At 35.6% G+C, this 19439-nt stretch overlaps 1 protein-coding gene across 1 annotated transcript in view; it reads right to left on the bottom strand.

Moving 5' to 3' along the window:
• LOC120129577 (eukaryotic translation initiation factor 4G-like) overlaps positions 1-19180 on the bottom strand; it is a 64519-nt gene extending 45339 nt beyond the window's left edge. The window contains exons 1-8 of the mRNA XM_039147043.1: positions 19043-19180; positions 18718-18938; positions 18430-18563; positions 18176-18325; positions 17912-17979; positions 17766-17822; positions 16142-17551; positions 13269-16060 (exon numbers count right to left, since the gene is read on the bottom strand). Coding sequence (XP_039002974.1) covers positions 13269-16060; positions 16142-17551; positions 17766-17822; positions 17912-17979; positions 18176-18325; positions 18430-18563; positions 18718-18887 — 4781 coding nt within the window. The 5' untranslated portion in view covers positions 18888-18938; positions 19043-19180. The remainder of the gene's footprint in view (positions 1-13268; positions 16061-16141; positions 17552-17765; positions 17823-17911; positions 17980-18175; positions 18326-18429; positions 18564-18717; positions 18939-19042) is intronic.
• Between the last annotated feature and the right edge of the window lie 259 nt (positions 19181-19439).

Here is a 19439-nt window from a genome sequence, read left to right on the forward strand (position 1 = left end):
TTCTTTAACTTTTCAGCGATATCATCTTCCTCTTTTATCTTCTACAAAGATAACATCCCTGCTGATGATCACTTTGCGGGTAGTGGGATCCCATAAGTGATACCCTTTTACACCATCAGCATACCCCAAGAATTTGCATTTTCTGGAATTTTTTTATCACAAATCTCCTTAGTTGTCTTCTTCTCCTCAATTATTGACAATACTTCATTTGTTAATGCTAGATGAAGGTTTTCCATAGCATTCTCGTCTATCTCATTCTATTTGCTGTCATCTGTGAAATTTATCGGCCTTTCACTTATAACCGCTAGACTACCGTCTTTCATCAAGATGACCTTCATCTTCAATTTTCACAATGAGAAATTTCTCACATTGAACTTTTCAATATCAAATTTCGTTGCCATAGCTTCTATTACAGATAGCTCCCAGTATTTCACTATCGTGAATAGTTCTCTAGAACCTTCAAAAACTGGGTAATATTTTCTTACTTTCTTATGTTGGAGGATCCACCTTTTGGTGGCAACCACAAAGACAATAAGTAGATATTACATACTCTAATCTGGCTCTTGATACCGATTGTTCCGGAATACGGCTATCGGATAGAGCAAAATCGCAACTGATAATTTGAGAAAATAAAAATGAAGATAAAGAAGACAAATTTTACGTGGAAAACTAAATAATATAGAGTAAAAACCATGGGAAAAGATAGAAGAATTTCACTATGAGAAAATAATAACAATTATCTCTTGATAAAAAGGAGAAAACAACTCTCAAGAAAACTCTTTAAATTTCTAGTATTGGGAGAAAGCTAGAATGATTTGGGATGATTTTGAAGCTAAATGGGTTAGGGTATTTATAGTTGAAGCTTAAGGATTAATCTTGTAAATACCTTAAAGTGCAGGGACTAAATTTGCATTTTTCCCATTACTAAATTATCAACAAAATCTGCACCGAAATTGACTTCACCATTCGGTGCCCCCATTGTTGAAAATTTCATTCTTTTTTTCCAACAATTCATGCACTTTCGGTGCATGCTTTCAACAATTTGATATATTGATTAATTATTCCAGATCGAATTTGTAAAGTCTCAATAATTTGCTTATTTTTTTCACCATTCTATTGTACTGAATCCTTTACTTTTTCCAATTGCACATGTTAAATTTTGGGTAAATTACACGTTTAGTACCTAAACTATCAGTTTTAATCCGTTTTAGTACTTAAACTTTCAATTGTTTTAAAATTATATCTAAAGTTTAATATTTCTTTCATTTTAGTACCACTGCTCAAAATTTAACATTAATTTTCAAAAACAATTGAAAGTTTAAGTACTAAAATAGACCAAAACTGATAGTTCATGTACTAAACGCATTAAGCATTAAGTTTTTAATGGTGGGGTACTAAAATGAAACAAAAATTAAAAGTTAAGTATAGTTTTAAAACAATTGAAAGTTTAGTTACTAAAACAGACCAAAACTAATAGTTTAGGTATTAAATGCATAATTTACCTAATTTTTTGTTTGTTTTTGTGTTATAAGTTTAAATATAAGTTTTGATAGAATATATATAACGTAATTTAGCGGTTATTTTGGGTTAAGTCTCATGTTTCTCCTTCTCAGTTTATTTTTTTTATCATTGCATTATTAATTCAAATAAAACTATTTAAAATAAATACGACAGTGAATAACTAAAATAAAAGCATAAAAATAATCAAATATATAATCATACTAAAATATTTAAGTAATTGCATCTGCAATGTGTATATGTATTGAAAACATTTTGATGTTTCGATATAACAAATTAAGTTTAAATGAATTTTAAGATTTTACAAATGACTTTCTAAGAATATTTGATTTAATTAATCGAAAATCAAATTATTACTCCAAGTCTTTCAAGATCATTTTCAAACCTTACTAAAAGTGTAAAATTATGTTTTATACTTAAACTATTTTTTAAGCAATTTTCACAAAGTATTTTGAACCGAAATCAAGCCTAAAATCAATTTTTAAGAGTGATGCACCGATGCACCAATTAATTTTTCAAACATCGAATGCATTTTATGCATCGATGAACATACCATGCATCGATGCACTTAGTGCATTTGATGCATCGATGCACAATATCATGCATCGATGCACTCAGGTTTTTTTCAAAACATCGAATGCATTTTATGCATCGATGCACTCTTAGTGCACCGATGCACTAACGGTCCAACGGTCAAAATATTTGAATTTTACACTGATGCACCGATGCACCATGGGTATGCATCGATGCACTGACGCTCCCAACTGCTTTAATTAATTGTTTTCACACTTAAACGGCTCTATTGACTCCACTAAGCATCCCCGACGTTCAGAATCATTTGAAGGTGTATTTAAACAAGCTTAGAAGCCATTGATCAAAAACAAGAAACAACAATCAACGAGTATTAAGAGAGAATCAAAGAGAAAGCATTAAACCTCAAGTTTGAGCATTTCAAGCCTATTTTTCATTCAATATTCATTTTGCTTTCAATAACACTACTTGTACTCAATTATATTCATTTTTTGAATGTTCTTTTCTTTGTTCTAGAATTGTGCAAACAATCTACCTTGTGAGGATTTCCTTGTAAGTTTGCAAATTTGTAATCTTCTCTTTGAGAAAGAGTGTTCTCAAGAATTGGGGTATATTCTTGAGGGAGTTGTATGGTTATCTCTATGGCCTCAAAAGAAAGAACAAATTAGTGAAATTGTTGGAAAATCCTTAGTGTAGATAGCTAAGGTAGTGGACGTAGACTTTGATTGAGAAAGTTGAACCACTCTAAATTGTTGTGCAATTACTTTCAATTTTCTGCAAAAACTTCCACCAAAATTTAATTACCAATTCACCCCCTCATGGTCGATTCCGTCGATCAATTAACTCAACAATTGGTATCAGAGCCTCACTCATTTGAAGGTTTAATCACCTCTTGAGTCAATTCAGGGAGAGTTACATCGATTATCAAGTCATCAATGGCCTCTACTTTAAATGTCGACTCCAGTCTCGATTCAAAACCCGTCAAAAAGCCTCATTTCTTCAATAGAGCTAACTATGCCTATTGGAAGAATATGATGATGTATTTCATTCACGCAAGTGACATGGGAACGTGGAATGTTGTAGAAGATGGTTATATCAAGCCTCTCACTCATCCAAGATTGTGGAGTGAAGAAGATATAAGAATGTTCCAGCTCAACTCCAAAGCAATCCATATCATATTTTGTACTCTTGGACCAGATGAATATGGAAGAGTTTCATCTTGTACAACCGCAAAAGAAATATGGGATAAACTACAAGTCACTCATGAAGGCACCGAAGAGGTAAAAGAATCTAAAATTAGTCTTCTAACACATAGCTATGAAAATTTCAGGATGAAACCAAATGAAGATATCAAAGCTATGACGGATAGATTCTCAACGATTGTTAATGGTCTCAAATCATATAGAGAGATCATTCCAAACTAAAAGCTTGTGAGGAAGTTAGTTTACTCACTTCCAAAATCATGGCAATCCAAGAAGACGTCAATCATCGAGGCTAAGAACCTAAAGTCCTTAACTCTTGAATAGCTAATCGGTTCCCTCCTCACTCATGAAATGATGCTTGAAGATGAGGTGGACCTCGATAAGATTGATGAGACACCCAAAGGAGAAGGAGAAAAAGAAAAACATTGGAGTTGCTCTCAAATCCATAAAAGATGAGAGTGATTCGGATGAAGATGACGATGACGAGGAAATAACATTGTTTTCCAAACGATTCAGAAAAATGATGAGACCTTACCGAGGAAGAAAATTCAAACAAAATGAAGGCCTCAAAAATGAACCAAAAGAGAATGACCATATCATTTGCTATGAATGCAAAAAACCGGGGCATGTCAAATATGATTGCCCACAATTGAAAAGAAAGGGTCAATCAAAAAATAAGCACAAGGCTCATGTGGTTACATGGAGCGATGAAGAGGGTTCTGATGAAGAGGAACAAGAAGTAGCAAACTTGTGCTTGATGGCATTTGGGGAAGATTCTAAGGTAACCTCTAACTCATCTGAATTTGATGATTTATCTTATGATGAGCTATTAGAGGAATATAATGTGTTGGCTTCGGATTATGAGAAATTGTTTTTAAAATATAAAAATGATGTTTCAAAATTGAAAAATGAAAATAAACTCATATCCAAAACCAACAACGATCTTGAAAGTAAAATCAAAGATTTGCAAATCAAACTAAAAGAGTTTGAAAAGAAAATTTTAGATTTGCAAAAATTACTTTCGAAGGTCAATAATGATCATCAAAAGAAAATTGATGATCTTAAAGCTTTTTTTGATAAAGTTGGAACAAAACATTTTTAAAGTGGAGAAAATTTAAAATCCAACTTTGTTAGAAAAAGTTTTAAAACTACAATCATAGAGGTCCCCGAAGAACCTCTAATGGAAAAATAGTTAGAAGTATATGGGTTTCTAAAGGACTCATTACTACTAAAGATAAAGATATCCTACACAAATAGAAACCTAAGAGGACTAAGATTTTGGAAACTAATGAATATGGACCCCCAAAAGAATTTGGGTACCAAAAATTAGAAATTAATCTATGTTTGTAGGGAAATGAGCATTGCTACAAGGCACAAGAAACAAATTCAAACTCATGGTACCTTGATAGTGGATGCTCAAGACACATGACCGGAGACAAAAACCGGTTCATAGAGCTTAACGCCAAAAATGGAGGAGAAGTGACTTTTGGTGATAATTCAAAAGGTCACATCGAAGTTATAGGTATCATAGGTAATACCTCTTCCATACAAATTAAAAATATTTTATATGTGAATGGATTAAAGCATAATCTCTTAAGTATTAGTCAATTATGTGATAAAGGGTTCAATTTCATGTTTGAAACTAATGGTTGTAAAGTTATTGACATTATATCTAATCGAATTATGCTTGTTGGTCATAGAATAGGAAACATATACATGGTGCATTTAGACTCTGTTGATATGACTAATTTATGCCTAGTTACTAAGGATGAGCATGATAGTTGGTTATGGCATAGGAGACTAGGCATGCTAGTATGAGTGTTTTTCAATGGCTAATTCAAGGAAATTTAGTTCGAGGGTTGCCTAAGCTTAAATTTGATAATGATAAAATCTGTGATGCTTGTGCTAAAGGAAAACAAAAGCGAATTTCTTTTAAATCCATTAATGATGTATCAACTAGTAGAGTATTACAATTGATCCATATAGATATTTTTGGGCCAACTAGGACTACTACCTTGGGTGGAAAACAATATGAATTTGTCTTGGTAGATGACTATTCTAGATATACTTGGGTTCTATTCTTAATTACTAAAGATGAAGCATTAGAAAAATTCATCACGTTTTCAAAAGTAATCCAAAACGAAAAAGGTTACTCTATAACTAGTGTTAGGAGTGATCATGAAACTGAATTTGAAAATCTTAGATTTACTGATTTTTGTAATTCTAATGATATTCGCCATAATTTTTCAGCACCTAGAACCCCTCAACAAAATGGAGTTGTTGAGAGGAAAAATCGAACTTTAGAAGAAATGGCTAGAACCATGCTTTGTGAAAACAATTTGCCAAAATATTTTTGGGCGGAAGCCACAAATACCGCTTGTTATGTTGTAAATCGAGTAATGATTAGGCCAATCTTAAAGAAAACTCCATATGAAATTTTCAAAAATAAAAAGCCTAACATTAGCTATTTTCATCTTTTTGGATGTAAATGTTTTGTTTTGTTGTAGAAGAGTCTATACATGTTGTTTTCGATGATAATCCCCTTCCGAGGAAGGATTCTTGTGTGAATGATGATGTAGGTATTATAAATACAAATGAAGTTAGACATGACGTTGAAGAACCATCATCAAAGAAAGAAACAAAAGATGAGGTAACTCATGATCCTCTTGAGAATCCAACCATTGAAGAAAGGGAAGTATCTTACCCAAGAGAGTACAACTATGTCAAGGATGGTGAGATTATAGGTGATCCATCCAAAGGGGTATCAACTCGATCTTCTCTTAGAAATATTTGTAATTATGTTGCATTTATCTCATGCATAGAGCCTAAGAATATTAAAGAAGCATTAAAAGATGAACATTGGATTATGGCTATGCAAGAAGAGTTAAATCAATTTGAGAGAAGTAAAGTATGGACATTAGTTGAAAGGCCTAGTAATAAATCTACTGTAGGTACTAGATGGGTGTTTAGGAATAAGCTTGATGAAAGGGGTAATATAGTAAGAAACAAGGCTAGACTTGTTGCTCAAGGCTATACTCAAGAAGAGGGCATAGATTATGATGAAACATACACTCTCGTAGTTAGGATAGAAGCAATTAGAATGTTATTAGCATTTGCATGTTTTCATGAATTTAAATTATATCAAATGGATGTTAAAAGTGCCTTTTTAAATGGTTTTATAAAGGAATAAGTGTATGTGGAACAACCTCCAGGTTTTGAAGATTTAAAATTTCCAAGTCATGTTCTTAAATTGACAAAAGCATATTATGGTTTAAAACAAGCTCCTAGATGAAAGATTGTCAAACTTTTTAATTGAAAAAGGTTTTTCAAAAGGGAAGGTTGACACTACATTGTTTTTAAAGCATAAAGGTAAAGATTTATTAGTAGTTCAAATTTATGTTGATGATATAATATTTGGTTCTACTAATGATGTTCTTTGCCAAGAATTTTCTAAGCTAATGCAAAGTGAATTCGAGATGAGCATGATGAGAGAGCTCTCATTTTTCTTGGGACTCCAAATCAAGCAAAGAAAAGATGGCATCTTCATCAATCAAGCTAAGTACGTCAAAGATATGCTCAAGAAGTTTGGACTGGAAAATGGGAAGCCATATAACACTCCAATGAGCTCATCGACAAAGCTTGACATAGATGAAGGAGGTAAATGTGTAGATGTTAAATTATATAGGTCAATGATTGGTTCTTTGCTTTATCTAACTGCAAGTAGACCGGACATTATGTTTAGTGTTTGCTTATGTGCTAGATTTCAATCATGTCCTAAGGAATCACATTTACTAGCTGTTAAGAGGATCTTTAGATACCTTAAGGACACTCCTAGTTTAGGACTTTGGTATCCTAGAGACTCTAGCTTTAGCTTGTATGCCTTCTCTGATGCGGATTATGGAGGATGCAAATTAGATAGGAAAAGCACCTCCGATACTTGCCAATTCCTTGGAAATATGCTGATTTCTTGGTTTTCAAAGAAACAAAATTGTTTTGCATTATCTACCACTGAAGCGGAATACATTTCAGCCGGTAATTGTTGTGCACAAGTTTTATGGATGAAACAACAACTTTTTGACTATGGAATTGAAGTAGGTACCATTCCTATCAAGTGTGACAATACTAGTGCTATTTGTCTCACTAAAAATCCCATCCAACACTCTAGAACTAAGCATATTGAAATTAGACATCACTTTATTAGAGACCATGTAACTAAGGAAGATGTAGTTCTAGAATTTGTTGATACTTTGCACCAATTAGCATATATCTTTACAAAACCTTTAGACAAGGAAATATTTTGGACACTTAAGAGAGAATTAGGTTTAACTGAGCTATCTTCACTTAGTGTTTAAAATAATTTTAGCACTTTTAAGAATAAATGAAAAATGCTTATAATGATAATTTTTTATTGCATTCTTTGCTAATAGTTAGGGGGAGTTTATGTTGCTTGATGAAAATTAATTTTATGTTCAAAATTAGTTTAAGGATTAATTTTATTGATTGAACATGATTAATTTTCAATATATGTGTTTCCAATACCACTAGAGCTAACTAATTTAGCATTTTGAGTGTTTAAAACAGATTTTTTACATTTTTGTGCTTCATGCATCAATACACCTAACAGTGCATCGATGCATCCTTGAATGTGCATCGATACACCATGAAGGTGCACCGATGCACGCCTTGAATTTGCATCGATTCACAAGGCCATGCATCGATGCATCCGTCGGGTTTTTGGTTAAAACCTGATTTTCCTTCATTCTCTCAAAACTCTTCTCTCTCTTCATACAGTCGCTCGTCCCCTTCTCTCTCTAAACTCTCCATTTGTCTCAAATCAACAAAAAATTATCGGAATCTTAGATTTTTTTCAACTTTTTATCCTGCTCTTATCATCAAATCGTGCAAAACAACATCTCATTCTCATCAATCCGAAATTTTCAAGGTAATATTTCAAAAACCTCTATATTATTGATTTTTGATCTTAGGACTAGTTTTAATTAGTTCTAGGATGACCATTATATCGGACATTGATTGTTTGATGATTAAAAACTAGTTTTTACAACTAATTTCATCAAAAACTCACAAATTTTCAAAGATTTTTTTTAAAATTTTTGAAATAATAAAAAAATGGAAAATCTGAATTTAATTTTTAAATTTGATGTTTTTTATTTAATTATGTTGTTTTCATGAAAACTATACATATTATGAATTTACAAAAATTATTTTCAAATAGTTTTCAAAAACTTTGCCCATTAGGATTCGGTTTAGAGAACCTTGAATTATTGCGGACTCAATTGAGTTTTGAGATTAATTAAGTTGCATGCATGTGTTTCAATTTGCAGGTTATATTTCTTATTCCGATTCCTAAACCATGTCTAATCCCAAACACCCTAGAACTTCATCTAGTCGATCTCGTTCAAACCAACCTCCTAATAGCCTATTAGGATCTTGTTTTAACATGCCTGAGCGTCGTAGAGACGAATTGTACTCTAGGTACAGAAATTCTTTCCAAACTTATAGAATTCGTGAAGAGCGTATTCCTTCTCTTCAAGCCATGATAGATATGGACTTTGAATACCTTCCGATTCTTAAAACTTGGAAGTTTGATAAATTGTTTCTTCTCAAACCTATCATCTATCAACAATTGATCCGCATTTTCTATTCCAATGTGGTGTGTATTCAAAACAAAACTCATTGTGGAACTATAGCCATTAGATCCTATCTTTTAGGTCAATATATTAATATTGACCCCGATACTATAGCTTTTCGATTTGGGTTAGATGATAGTGGGATATATAATGAGTGTGAAAATGTGGAATATCCCTATATTCCAAACTCCAGTGTTAGTACTCTACGATCTCATCACGATCGTTTTCTCCATTTGATGATCTCTTGGTGGTTTAGACCATCTGGAGGTAGGTACTCCACACTTCGTGCTAGGGATTTATGGTGGATGCATTGTATTAAAAATAAAATCAAAATAAATCTATCCCACATTATTTTCAGTCAACTAGTGGACATCATAAACATTGTTCCTTCAAAACATGTTGAAACATTGATTTATGGATGTCTTCTGAGTAACCTCTTTATCAAACTCGGTCTAGACGTCTCTCTCGACAATCCTATCCCACTCCAAAATCAAATCAATCTTACTTCCTTGAAGAAAACGGATTGGAAACAAGATGAGGAAACCAGTCTTTGGGTTTATCGACCCGGTAAGCAAACCCCGGGAGCGAGTTCTTCACGAGCTGCTCCTAGCTCTTCTCGTGCTCCTCCTCCTCCTCCGGCACCGGCTGCTGACGATGATCATGAGTTAAACAACTTATGCAAGATATCGACGATCACGTACCAGACGATGAGCCTGCACTGGAACCAGCACGACAAGAAGATCAAATGCCACCATATTTTCGATCCTTCTTGGAGTCGTTTGATCTGCTGTTTGCCTCCATGGAGTCTCATATTACTGAGTTTTAGCGGGAGATGCGTGAACGTATGGACGTACTCACTCTTGAAGTTCGAGCTCATTATCCTCCTCCTCCCGATCCTCCGATGGAATGAATTTGTTTCCTTGTTATGATTTCTTGGATTTTCAAACTTAGATTGATTTTGATGTTTCTGGATGTTTAAACTTGATGTTTGTTAGATGTTTTGAACTTATTTGTTTTTTTATGGATTTTTGAACTTAATATTTATATATATTTGGTTTGAATTTTCATTATGAATTTAATATTTATTAATTTTATTTTTGCATCATTTACATACTAGTTACTTTATGACCAATTATGTCATTTCACATTTGTTTATGAATATTAATTATGAAACTAATGGCTAATCTCCTGTTTTGATTGTGATCTTAGCAGCTTAAGCTATATTTACTTATAATCAATTGGCTATGTTTTTCAAAACTTTGTTTCACAACATTTTAAAGTCTTTTTGATTTAACAAAAAGGGGGAGAAGAGAAGTGTTATAGCAAGGGGGAGTAATTTTTCAAAATTGATTTCAAAATTTTAGAAAATCTTAAAATAACACAAATGTTTTGTTATATCAAAAAGGGGGAGTTTGTTGAAAACATTTTGATGTTTTGATATAACAAATTAAGTTTAAATGAATTTTAAGATTTTACAAATGATTTTCTAAGAATATTTGATTTAATTAATCGAATATCAAATTATTACTCCAAGTCTTTCAAGATCATTTTCAAACCTTACTAAAAGTGTAAAATTATGTTTTATACTTAAACTATTTTTAAGCAATTTTCACAAAGTATTTTGAACCGAAATCAAGCCTAAAATCAATTTTTAAGAGTGATGCACCGATGCACCAATTCATGCATCGATGCACCAATTAATTTTTCAAACATCGAATGCATTTTATGCATCGATGAACTCAGGCTTTTTCAAAACATCGAATGCATTTTATGCATCGATGCACTCTTAGTGCACCGATGCACTAAGGGTCCAACGGTCAAAATATTTGAATTTTACACTGATGCACCGATGCACTGACGCTCCCAACTACTTTAATTAATTGTTTTCACACTTAAACGGCTCTATTGACTCCACTAAACATCCCCAACGTTCAGAATCATTTGAAGGTATATTTAAACAAGCTTAGAGGCCATTGATCAAAAACAAGAAACATCAATCAACGAGTATTAAGAGAGAATCAAAGAGAAAGCATCAAACCTCAAATTTGAGCATTTCAAGCCTATTTTTCATTCAATATTCATTTTGCTTTCAAAAACACTACTTGTACTCAATTGTATTCATTTTTTAGTGTTCTTTCTTTTGTTCTAGAATTGTGCAAACAATCTACCTTATGAAGATTTCCTTGTAAGTTTGTAAATTTATAATATTCTCTTTGAGAAAGAGTATTTTCAAGAATTGAGGTATATTCTTGAGAGAGTTGTATGGTTATCTCTTTGGCTTCAAAAGAAAGAAGAAATTAGTGAATTTGTTGGAAAATCCTTTGTGTGGATAGCTAAGATAGTGGACGTAAACTTTGATTGAGAAAGTCAAACCACTTTAAATCGATGTACAATTACTTTTAATTTTCTGCAAAAACTTCCACCAATTTAATTGCCAATTCACCTCCCTCTTGACCGATTCCGTCGATCGATTAACTCAACAATATACATTATTAATTGATTAAAAAAATTATTCTAGACTATTAAAAATAATATTTGAGACGATTATATTAATATTTTTCTTATTGATATAATGTAATACATTAGTGTTACATAATTTGTAAATGATAATGCATTTTGTACAAACATAATTAGGTATTTATTTATCACAGAAGTTTTCAGATCTTACTAATTTCTTTTTTCAACAATACTCTCATTAATTGTTTTATGTATTTTAAACGAATTAAGAAGAGAACGCCATGACCAACTTGCAGCCTTTTCAATTGATTTTAAAGGTTAGAATAGCAAAATTATAAATGACGTACATATTCCAATTTTCAAAAACCAAACAACATCATATATTATCATAATAACAATAATGACAACATTTAACATTGCTGACAACTACTTTATGCTGTACATGAGATAGCAATAAGAAGATGATGGATGGTTCATTGGACTCTTTCAACCTAGCTGTTAATTTAACATGCCAGACATGAAAGATGGATAAAAAGCATGTATACAAGATGATGATGATGATGATGATGGCACCAATTTCCCAATTAGCCTTCTATTCTAATGTTAAGTACAGTTTTGTAAAGATGAACAGGAGGTGAAACCACATCAATTCAATGTAAAATGGGAACTAAATTGGTTTTTCAATGACGAGAATCATGCATCATGTTATGTCCTAATTTTTCTTCTTAGCTCTTTCCTGCAATAAAGATTCAAGTTCTGGTGATCAAATAGCAATCCGAATAAAAAATCGAGTTCCAACAATTAGAGATCAAACCTGAGAACCTGGGTGCTAAGTTCAGCCCTGGGTTTAGGGCTATACTAATAAACAAACTTTTCTAAAATAATCATTTGTTAGGATGTGGAGGTCGAAAGTCAACCAATCGCAAACTCGAAGTTGCTAGGATTTCATTTAAGGAAGAATCTCCTTTGTCAGTCTTAATTGCACCCAAGGTGCTTCCAAGAACAGCAGCAGCAAGCCCTGTTTCTAGTAGTCGACCTTGCTCCTCTCCTCCATCATGTATTAAACCCCCAATCTCACTAAGCGTAATTACATTTTCACCTATGATTTTGGCAAAGATTCGACCGAGAAATTCCGCAGCTTTCGGAGCATCATTCACTGCATCCTCCAATGTGCTGAGAACAGACTCAAACCTAAATGAAGAAAACAAGGCTAATAACGCTAAAAAATATATGATTTCAGAAATCGATTGCTAAATATTCAAGTTAAATGCACTCATGTCTGATATACTCTCAAGTCCGGAAAACACAGGTAGGAAGATTTTGTTAAATAATTCTCATACCCTTTAACAAGTTGAACTGGGCTCAACACACCATCATGGGACCTTGCCAGATTGACAAGTAGCTTTGCCAAAAGATCTCGTTCCATGTATTTTCTCTCAAAAGATCATCATCATCAAAACTGTAGATAAAATAAGCACAACAGTATAAATCAAGAAATCGGTATTACAATAAAAATCGTGTAAGATACATGTTAATTACATACTTGGAAGGTATTTAGAGCTAAACCAAGACATCAGTATTACTATCAACATCCAAATCCCAATATCCTTTCAAGTTTAGAAATAACAGAAATTCACAAAAATATTTGCTTCTAAATATGATTAAGTGACAACAGAATTTGAGCAATTAAATTGTAGTCAGATTATTAGACTGCCCACCTGTAAATTCAGCATTTGAGATCCTAAAGAGACACCTTTCATGAGCAGTTTTACGTTGCAACTTTATGTCAATGACTAAAAAATACAGTGCATGTGTGCAGATGAATGTGTTCGCATATATACAAAAGCATGTTAAAAGGAAATAGAAAGGCTAGTATGGGGACATTAAAATCAGAGTTGAGCCGAGAGGATACCTGTAAAATTCTTTAATAGCAGCCATAGACATTTCCATCAGGCGCTCCTCAGGCCAGCTCTTTTCTGAAGGAATATTTTGAGTGAAACCTGATGTTTGGCCTTGTGCAGGAGAAGCAACAGGAGAGGCTGCAGGAGAACTAAAACCATTCAAACATGCAGCAGTTCTTGCGTCTCCTGAAATTGGAGAAACATCAGTTACGGGAGTACTTAATGTTGCTGGTGGTCCTCTAAAAGCCATCCCTCTAGCTAGACCACCTTGAGGCCCCAAGGTAATATAATCATCACCCACTGGTCTTTTAGGCAAGGGAACTGACAAATTCCTGGCCTCAAAAGATTGTCTATCATCCATGTAAACATCCTGAGCTCCAGGACCACGGTGCTGGGTGGGAGACCTATGAGAACTACCCATCAGAGCCCCAGGAGAAAATAACTTAGACGCTCGTGGACCAAAATCCATGGGTGATCTTCTTGCACCAGGATTGATGCCAGGACCACGGGCAAGCCTACTGGTTTGTGTTTGTCGCTCTTGAGCAGCATCTCTGTGCACTTCCTCAATCTTTTTAGGCCCGTCAACTTTCCTCCTCTGCTGCCACTTATTCTTTCTTAGATCAATGGCATCTTTCAGCATGAATCTAACCCTAGAAGATAATTTCATATTGTTAGCCAGCTTTGCCATCATCTCAAAATAAGCATCCATATACCCCTTTGCTTTGGGATGGTCAATCATTTTTCCAATCGTACTCATTAATTTGCATAAAGCCTCAACATCTTCCTCATCAGGATTCTCATACTCACCGAGTAATTTCTTGATGCAATCATGCATAATTCTTTCAGTTAACATTTTCTTCTTGTACAACTCCCCAATAAGTCTAATGTTACCCAACATTCGTCTCCGTGCCTTGATTCTCTTCTCCTCTCTTTCCTCCTCAGACTGCTTAGCCTCACCCTCTTCCTCCACTTTATTTGCTTCTTCTTGTTCTCTTTCTCCTCTTTCAAATTCATCCTGGCACTTGTTTAGCAGCAATCTCTTAAAATTTATCTTTTCATTATCTTCACTAAAATCAGGCAACTCTCTTGATAGATGATGACAGAAGTCTGCATACATTTCACAGAAAGTAGGCTCCATCAAAGCTTTATCAAAGATTTGTGAGATGACACCAGTGAGTGTAACTGCATTGTCTATGTTCACTGCTTTAACTTGCTCAAAGAGTTTCTCAAAGTTTTGGGGAGTAAGTTTGTTCAAAATGGCTTTCAGTTGTCTTTGCTTTAAGGCTTCGTCATCAGTCACTTTACCCACTTCATACTTCCTTTCAGCTCTGTGCATCATCTGCAATGGTGTTTGCGGCGAAGAAATCAACCCCTTCTGCTGATAGTTAGGAACATGTTGCCACCTGTCAGTAACAGGACTTTGTGGTATCAATCCTTGCAGACCCATAGGGTGCATTTGTCCAGGAAAGATCCCTCCAACAAATGGAAGAGATGTTGGAACTCGTGGGTGCCTTATAACACCGAAGTTACCTCCCTGGGCAGGCTGAAAACCACCAGCACCAGCACCATAAGCAAGATCAAAACGTGCATCCCTTCCAGGCCCAAAAGAAACAGGAAGCTTCATCCATCTGTCATCATCAACCATTCCACTAGCTCGGCGGTCTAATCGAGATCCACTCGATTGTCTATCTATTCTTCTTCCAGGACTAGGGTAGGAATCGCGATCAACAAGGTGAGAAGTATTAACATGAGTAACCATCGAGGCCTCGGCAATATCGGAAGCAATCTCAAAACCTTGTGGAAGATCAGTACACTGCTCAGCAAACTTAAGAAGAAAATCCCTGGAATACTTCTTTGACATATTGCCACTTCCATCTTCCTCATGATTTATTAACCCTTCATTAACATTTTTGAAATTCTCTGAAGTTTCTAATTTTGGTGCACATAAATCAGCAGCATCTTCCCAATCATCCAGTTCAGCTTTATCTTTTGCAATTTTATCACTTTTTGTAGAATCCACTTGAGGTGACTCGTGAGATGCCAACTTCAAGTTAGCACCATCACAATTGCTGTCTGCACTTGCTGAAGGTATGATTGTCTCTTTGTTTTCCTCAGGACCTTTAAATGCCATATAGAGATCTGAAGTTGTCCCAGCAGCATCTGCCCTCAGAAGAATTTCTTTTCTTTTCTTCCTCCCACTAGTTGTACTCTTTGTCCTATTGAGTTCTGGTACAGGTTTGTCTTTTGAACTATGTACAGGAACACCTTCATATTTTGATTCTGGGACAGAGAGATCAGGAGTTGGGACCAGAGCGGAATGCTGGTAAGATGCACCAGATTTAGTAACAGTGGTTTCATTGCTATCAATGGCACTTGAAGATTCATTGGAACCAAAGGTGATATCAACATGTGAACTTTCAAGAACTGTAGAGTCAGACATTTTAGAGGTAAAGACACCCGAATCAGTGACTCCCTTATTTTCAATGCTCGCCCTGAAAACTTCATCAAGCACAGAACAAGCGCTTACTGAGGTAGGAACATCATTGCTAGCAGTTGTTGCCTTCAAAGCAGATTCCTGATCAGATTTAGGCTCCACGGATTTCAAGGGATCCTTAATTCCATCAATTTCAGGTTCCGGTTGCTCATTCAGCATTGAAGAGAAATCCATCTTAGCAACCGTGTCCAAGCATTCAACATTAATGTCTGTACCAGAAACTTCAGACGAAACAGAGGTTAAGCCTTCTCTCTTGCTGTCTATCGTCTGTTCTGCAGTCTGGGAATCCAAGTTGGATACTGACATAGACTGTCCAACAATGTGTGAAAAAATTACATAAATACATGCAAACAACAATTACAAGTGCAATAAAAATAACAAGGAAAATACCTGATTTGGTGGCTGAATATGACCTTTCTTAGCCGGTTTCTTCGGATTATCTTTTATAGAGTTAGAATAGGTCAAACTGTCTCTCCTGCTTTCGTTACTGGCAACAGTCAGGACAGACTCCTCAGGCGTAGCAGCTGGAGCAGAAGATACTGATTCGTACAACTTAGCTGCTCCAACTTCTTCTGCAGTAGCTGGTAATCCCTTGGAGGCTAATGGTTCACTTTCAGATTTTAGCAGCTGTATAGAGATCTCTTGACAAGTTCCCAAGTCTCTTTGAGCCTGAGATGAGCTACCCTCCCTTGATGTAGTCGAAGGTTTTACTGGTCTAACCTTTTCAACAGGAGGCAAGCTAATTGATAAAGATGAATCAGCCACCTTTTCTCCAACAGAAATAGTTACTGGCTTGACTATAACCTGTGTTATGCCTGAGGGAGCAGAAGATGCTACATGGTGACCGTCAGGTGCCAATTCCAAACTTGGAGATTCTGAAGTACCAATTCTAAGATTTACAGATTTCTTAACAGGAAGTGAACCATGGGCTGCTTCCGAGTTCATATAAGAAATGTTATGATGACTCTGGCCAACAGGAAAATTAAATATCGGCCCTTGGCCATTGGGTGCTACTGCTACCTGGCTACTAGACAATGAAAAAGAAGTTGGTGGTGGATAAAACATGGAATTGGTATTGTAAGTATTGGAATAATAGTCAACTGAATGAGAAGGTGCAAATGATGGAACTGGCTGGGACTGAGGAGGTGCATTAGGATGAGACCTTGGACCTGACGATCCACCATCTAAATGTGTATCTGTTTGTTTATTGAGCCTTAATTCTTCACGAGTCTCAGGGTGGGTAATCTTGACGGGAGTAGTTTTACGAGGAACACCAAACTGCCCTCCTTGCTGTTGAGAATACTGAGAGGCAATACCCATTCCCAAGTTTCCCAATTGGGGTGCAAGCTGGCCACCAAAAGGTTGTGTGAAAGTCAAGCCTTGACCCTGATGAATCATTCCCTGAGGCGGCAATTGATGAGGCTGAATACCTGGAACAAAAACAGGCTGCTGCACCACCTGAGGGCCATTTCCCATAGGTAATGGAATATGCATGGGCATCTGAACTGAAGTGGTCTGAGGCTGAATATGTGGATTAGGCCCACTAAATTGCATGGAAACCTGGGGCTGGTGATGAAATGGCATTATTGAAGCCATAGGCATATTAAGAAGAGCTGGCTTCTGTGTCTGGTTCACAGGGGGTCCAGCAGAGGCTTGTACATCTTTTTTGACCTTGGGCACTGGGTGAGCCTCCCCAGAATTAGACTGGTCAGTTGCAACTGAATCCTTTTTCGGTAGCTGCTGCTTAGGAACGGGAGTGTGCAAATTTGACACAGGCCTAAAAGAAGAATCATGGCATGCCTGAAGGCAAAAAATGTTATTTAATTATATAAGTGAACTCCTAAGATTCCAAAAAGGTCGTATTCATGTTATACTTAAGTTTGTACAGGGTATTCTCTCTTACTATTAGAAAGGTAACCCAGGTGAGGGATAAAGCATTTTTTTAGTATTCTGCAGTACAACATTCCATCATTCTATAATATTAAACTGTAATTTTTTATGAAAAGAGACAAACCTGAACTCGCTTCTGCTCATCCAAATTGGGGGGTGCTGAACTAGTTCGAGCTGGAATCTGATACAAATAAGAAAATAAGACCTGCTGTTAGAAAAAAGGTTTCAAATAGGCAGAAAGATGGAAACCCATCATGAATAGTAAGCTACCTGCATTCCATTCATGAAACCAGGAGTTATGGAACCAAACTGTAAAGGTAATGCTTGGGAAGCATTTCCTGGATTTGATCAATAAAAACAGTTAAAAGCATATAATTAGTAACATCAGCTTAGAGCTAGAAATGCTATCATGGTATACAAACAGCAAATATACAAAATGTTACTCCACAAGTTAAAGATCCCCAGGTTTTCGCATAATTGAAGTAGTTTGATCCTCTACGTATGCTTAGAATACCTATCTCAATAGAAACATACTCTTTGTGGGAGTTGCAGGGATACTACTGTCAGAACTCAATGTGGCAGATTGAGAAGTAGGAGCCTTTGGAACAGCTCGAATGGTCCTCTGATTAGCATGTGATTCAACGGGCTTGGCAGCACTGCTTGTAACCGGTGTGTCAGATGACCCTATCAGCAAAAATGAACATGAATGTGAATAACATCAAGATATTCGTATTTTATTCAGTTACGAATCTTAAAGGGGAAACGAGCTTAAGAATTTAGAATCGTACCTTGCAACCGGGGCTGTACATGTGTGCCATTTTGTACATTACTGGCGGCAGAAGCACTACTAGACTCGGTAGAATTTACAGCCGGAGAATTCGCCCTAGATTGCCCTCCTTGTGCATTGTTAGACTTCTTAAAACTGTCATATCAGGATCAACCAACAAAAAGTGGAATCAAGAATCGATGGATCACACAGAAAACCCTAATCATAAAAGAACCCTAAATAAACCGGCAATTAAACGAAAAAGGGGGAAAACCCAAACCCTGAAAGCATGATGAAGAGTTCGGGTTACCTTCGACTAGAAGCGGAAGATGAAGAAAGAGAAGGTGAAGGGGCAGGCCCACCGCCGGCTCCCTTACCGTAACCGCCCGAGGAGTTCCGCTGCTGATTAGAGCCGGCGGATCGTCCTGATTTCCGGTATTGTTTCTCACTTTTATCCGACCTCGATTGATTGAAGGACATATCCCCCACTCTAGATTCCTCTTAGTCCCTATTTTCTTCTTATTGAAATCTCTGCATCAACACAACAAATTCAAAACAAAATTCAAAGAAAAACAATCATGACAATACATCGAGACGCAAATGAGGATTGGAGAATTAGGGTTCCACCAACAGACCTGTGAACTCAAAAGAGTGTGCAGAGAGAGAAAACAACGGTTCGTCGATACACGGAGCAGCAAGAGAAGCAACAACAAAAATAATAATTAACTCTTTCTTTTTTTCCTTTTTTTTTTCTAAAACGGAGAAAATAGAATTTGGTAACAAACTGTCGCGGAGAAGGGTGGTCAAAAGGCCGGCGTTTTGGGCTGATTAGGACTGTTCGAGTTATAATACAAATCGACTAAAACATGGTAAAAACCCTATCAGGTACTCCTTATATTTAAAACTAGACTGTTTGGTCCCTCAAAGAAAGACCAATTTAATCTTTGACCAAGCCAGGATATCAGTTCAGGAGAACAAAGTACGATTAATAATAGAAAGTAGAAGATGAGAAAAAGTTTTCGTGGCAGTAAA

The sequence above is a fragment of the Hibiscus syriacus genome, unplaced genomic scaffold, assembly GCF_006381635.1.
Source record: "Hibiscus syriacus cultivar Baekdansim isolate YM2019G1 unplaced genomic scaffold, ASM638163v2 tig00110503_pilon, whole genome shotgun sequence".
Taxonomy (NCBI): Eukaryota; Viridiplantae; Streptophyta; class Magnoliopsida; order Malvales; family Malvaceae; genus Hibiscus; species Hibiscus syriacus.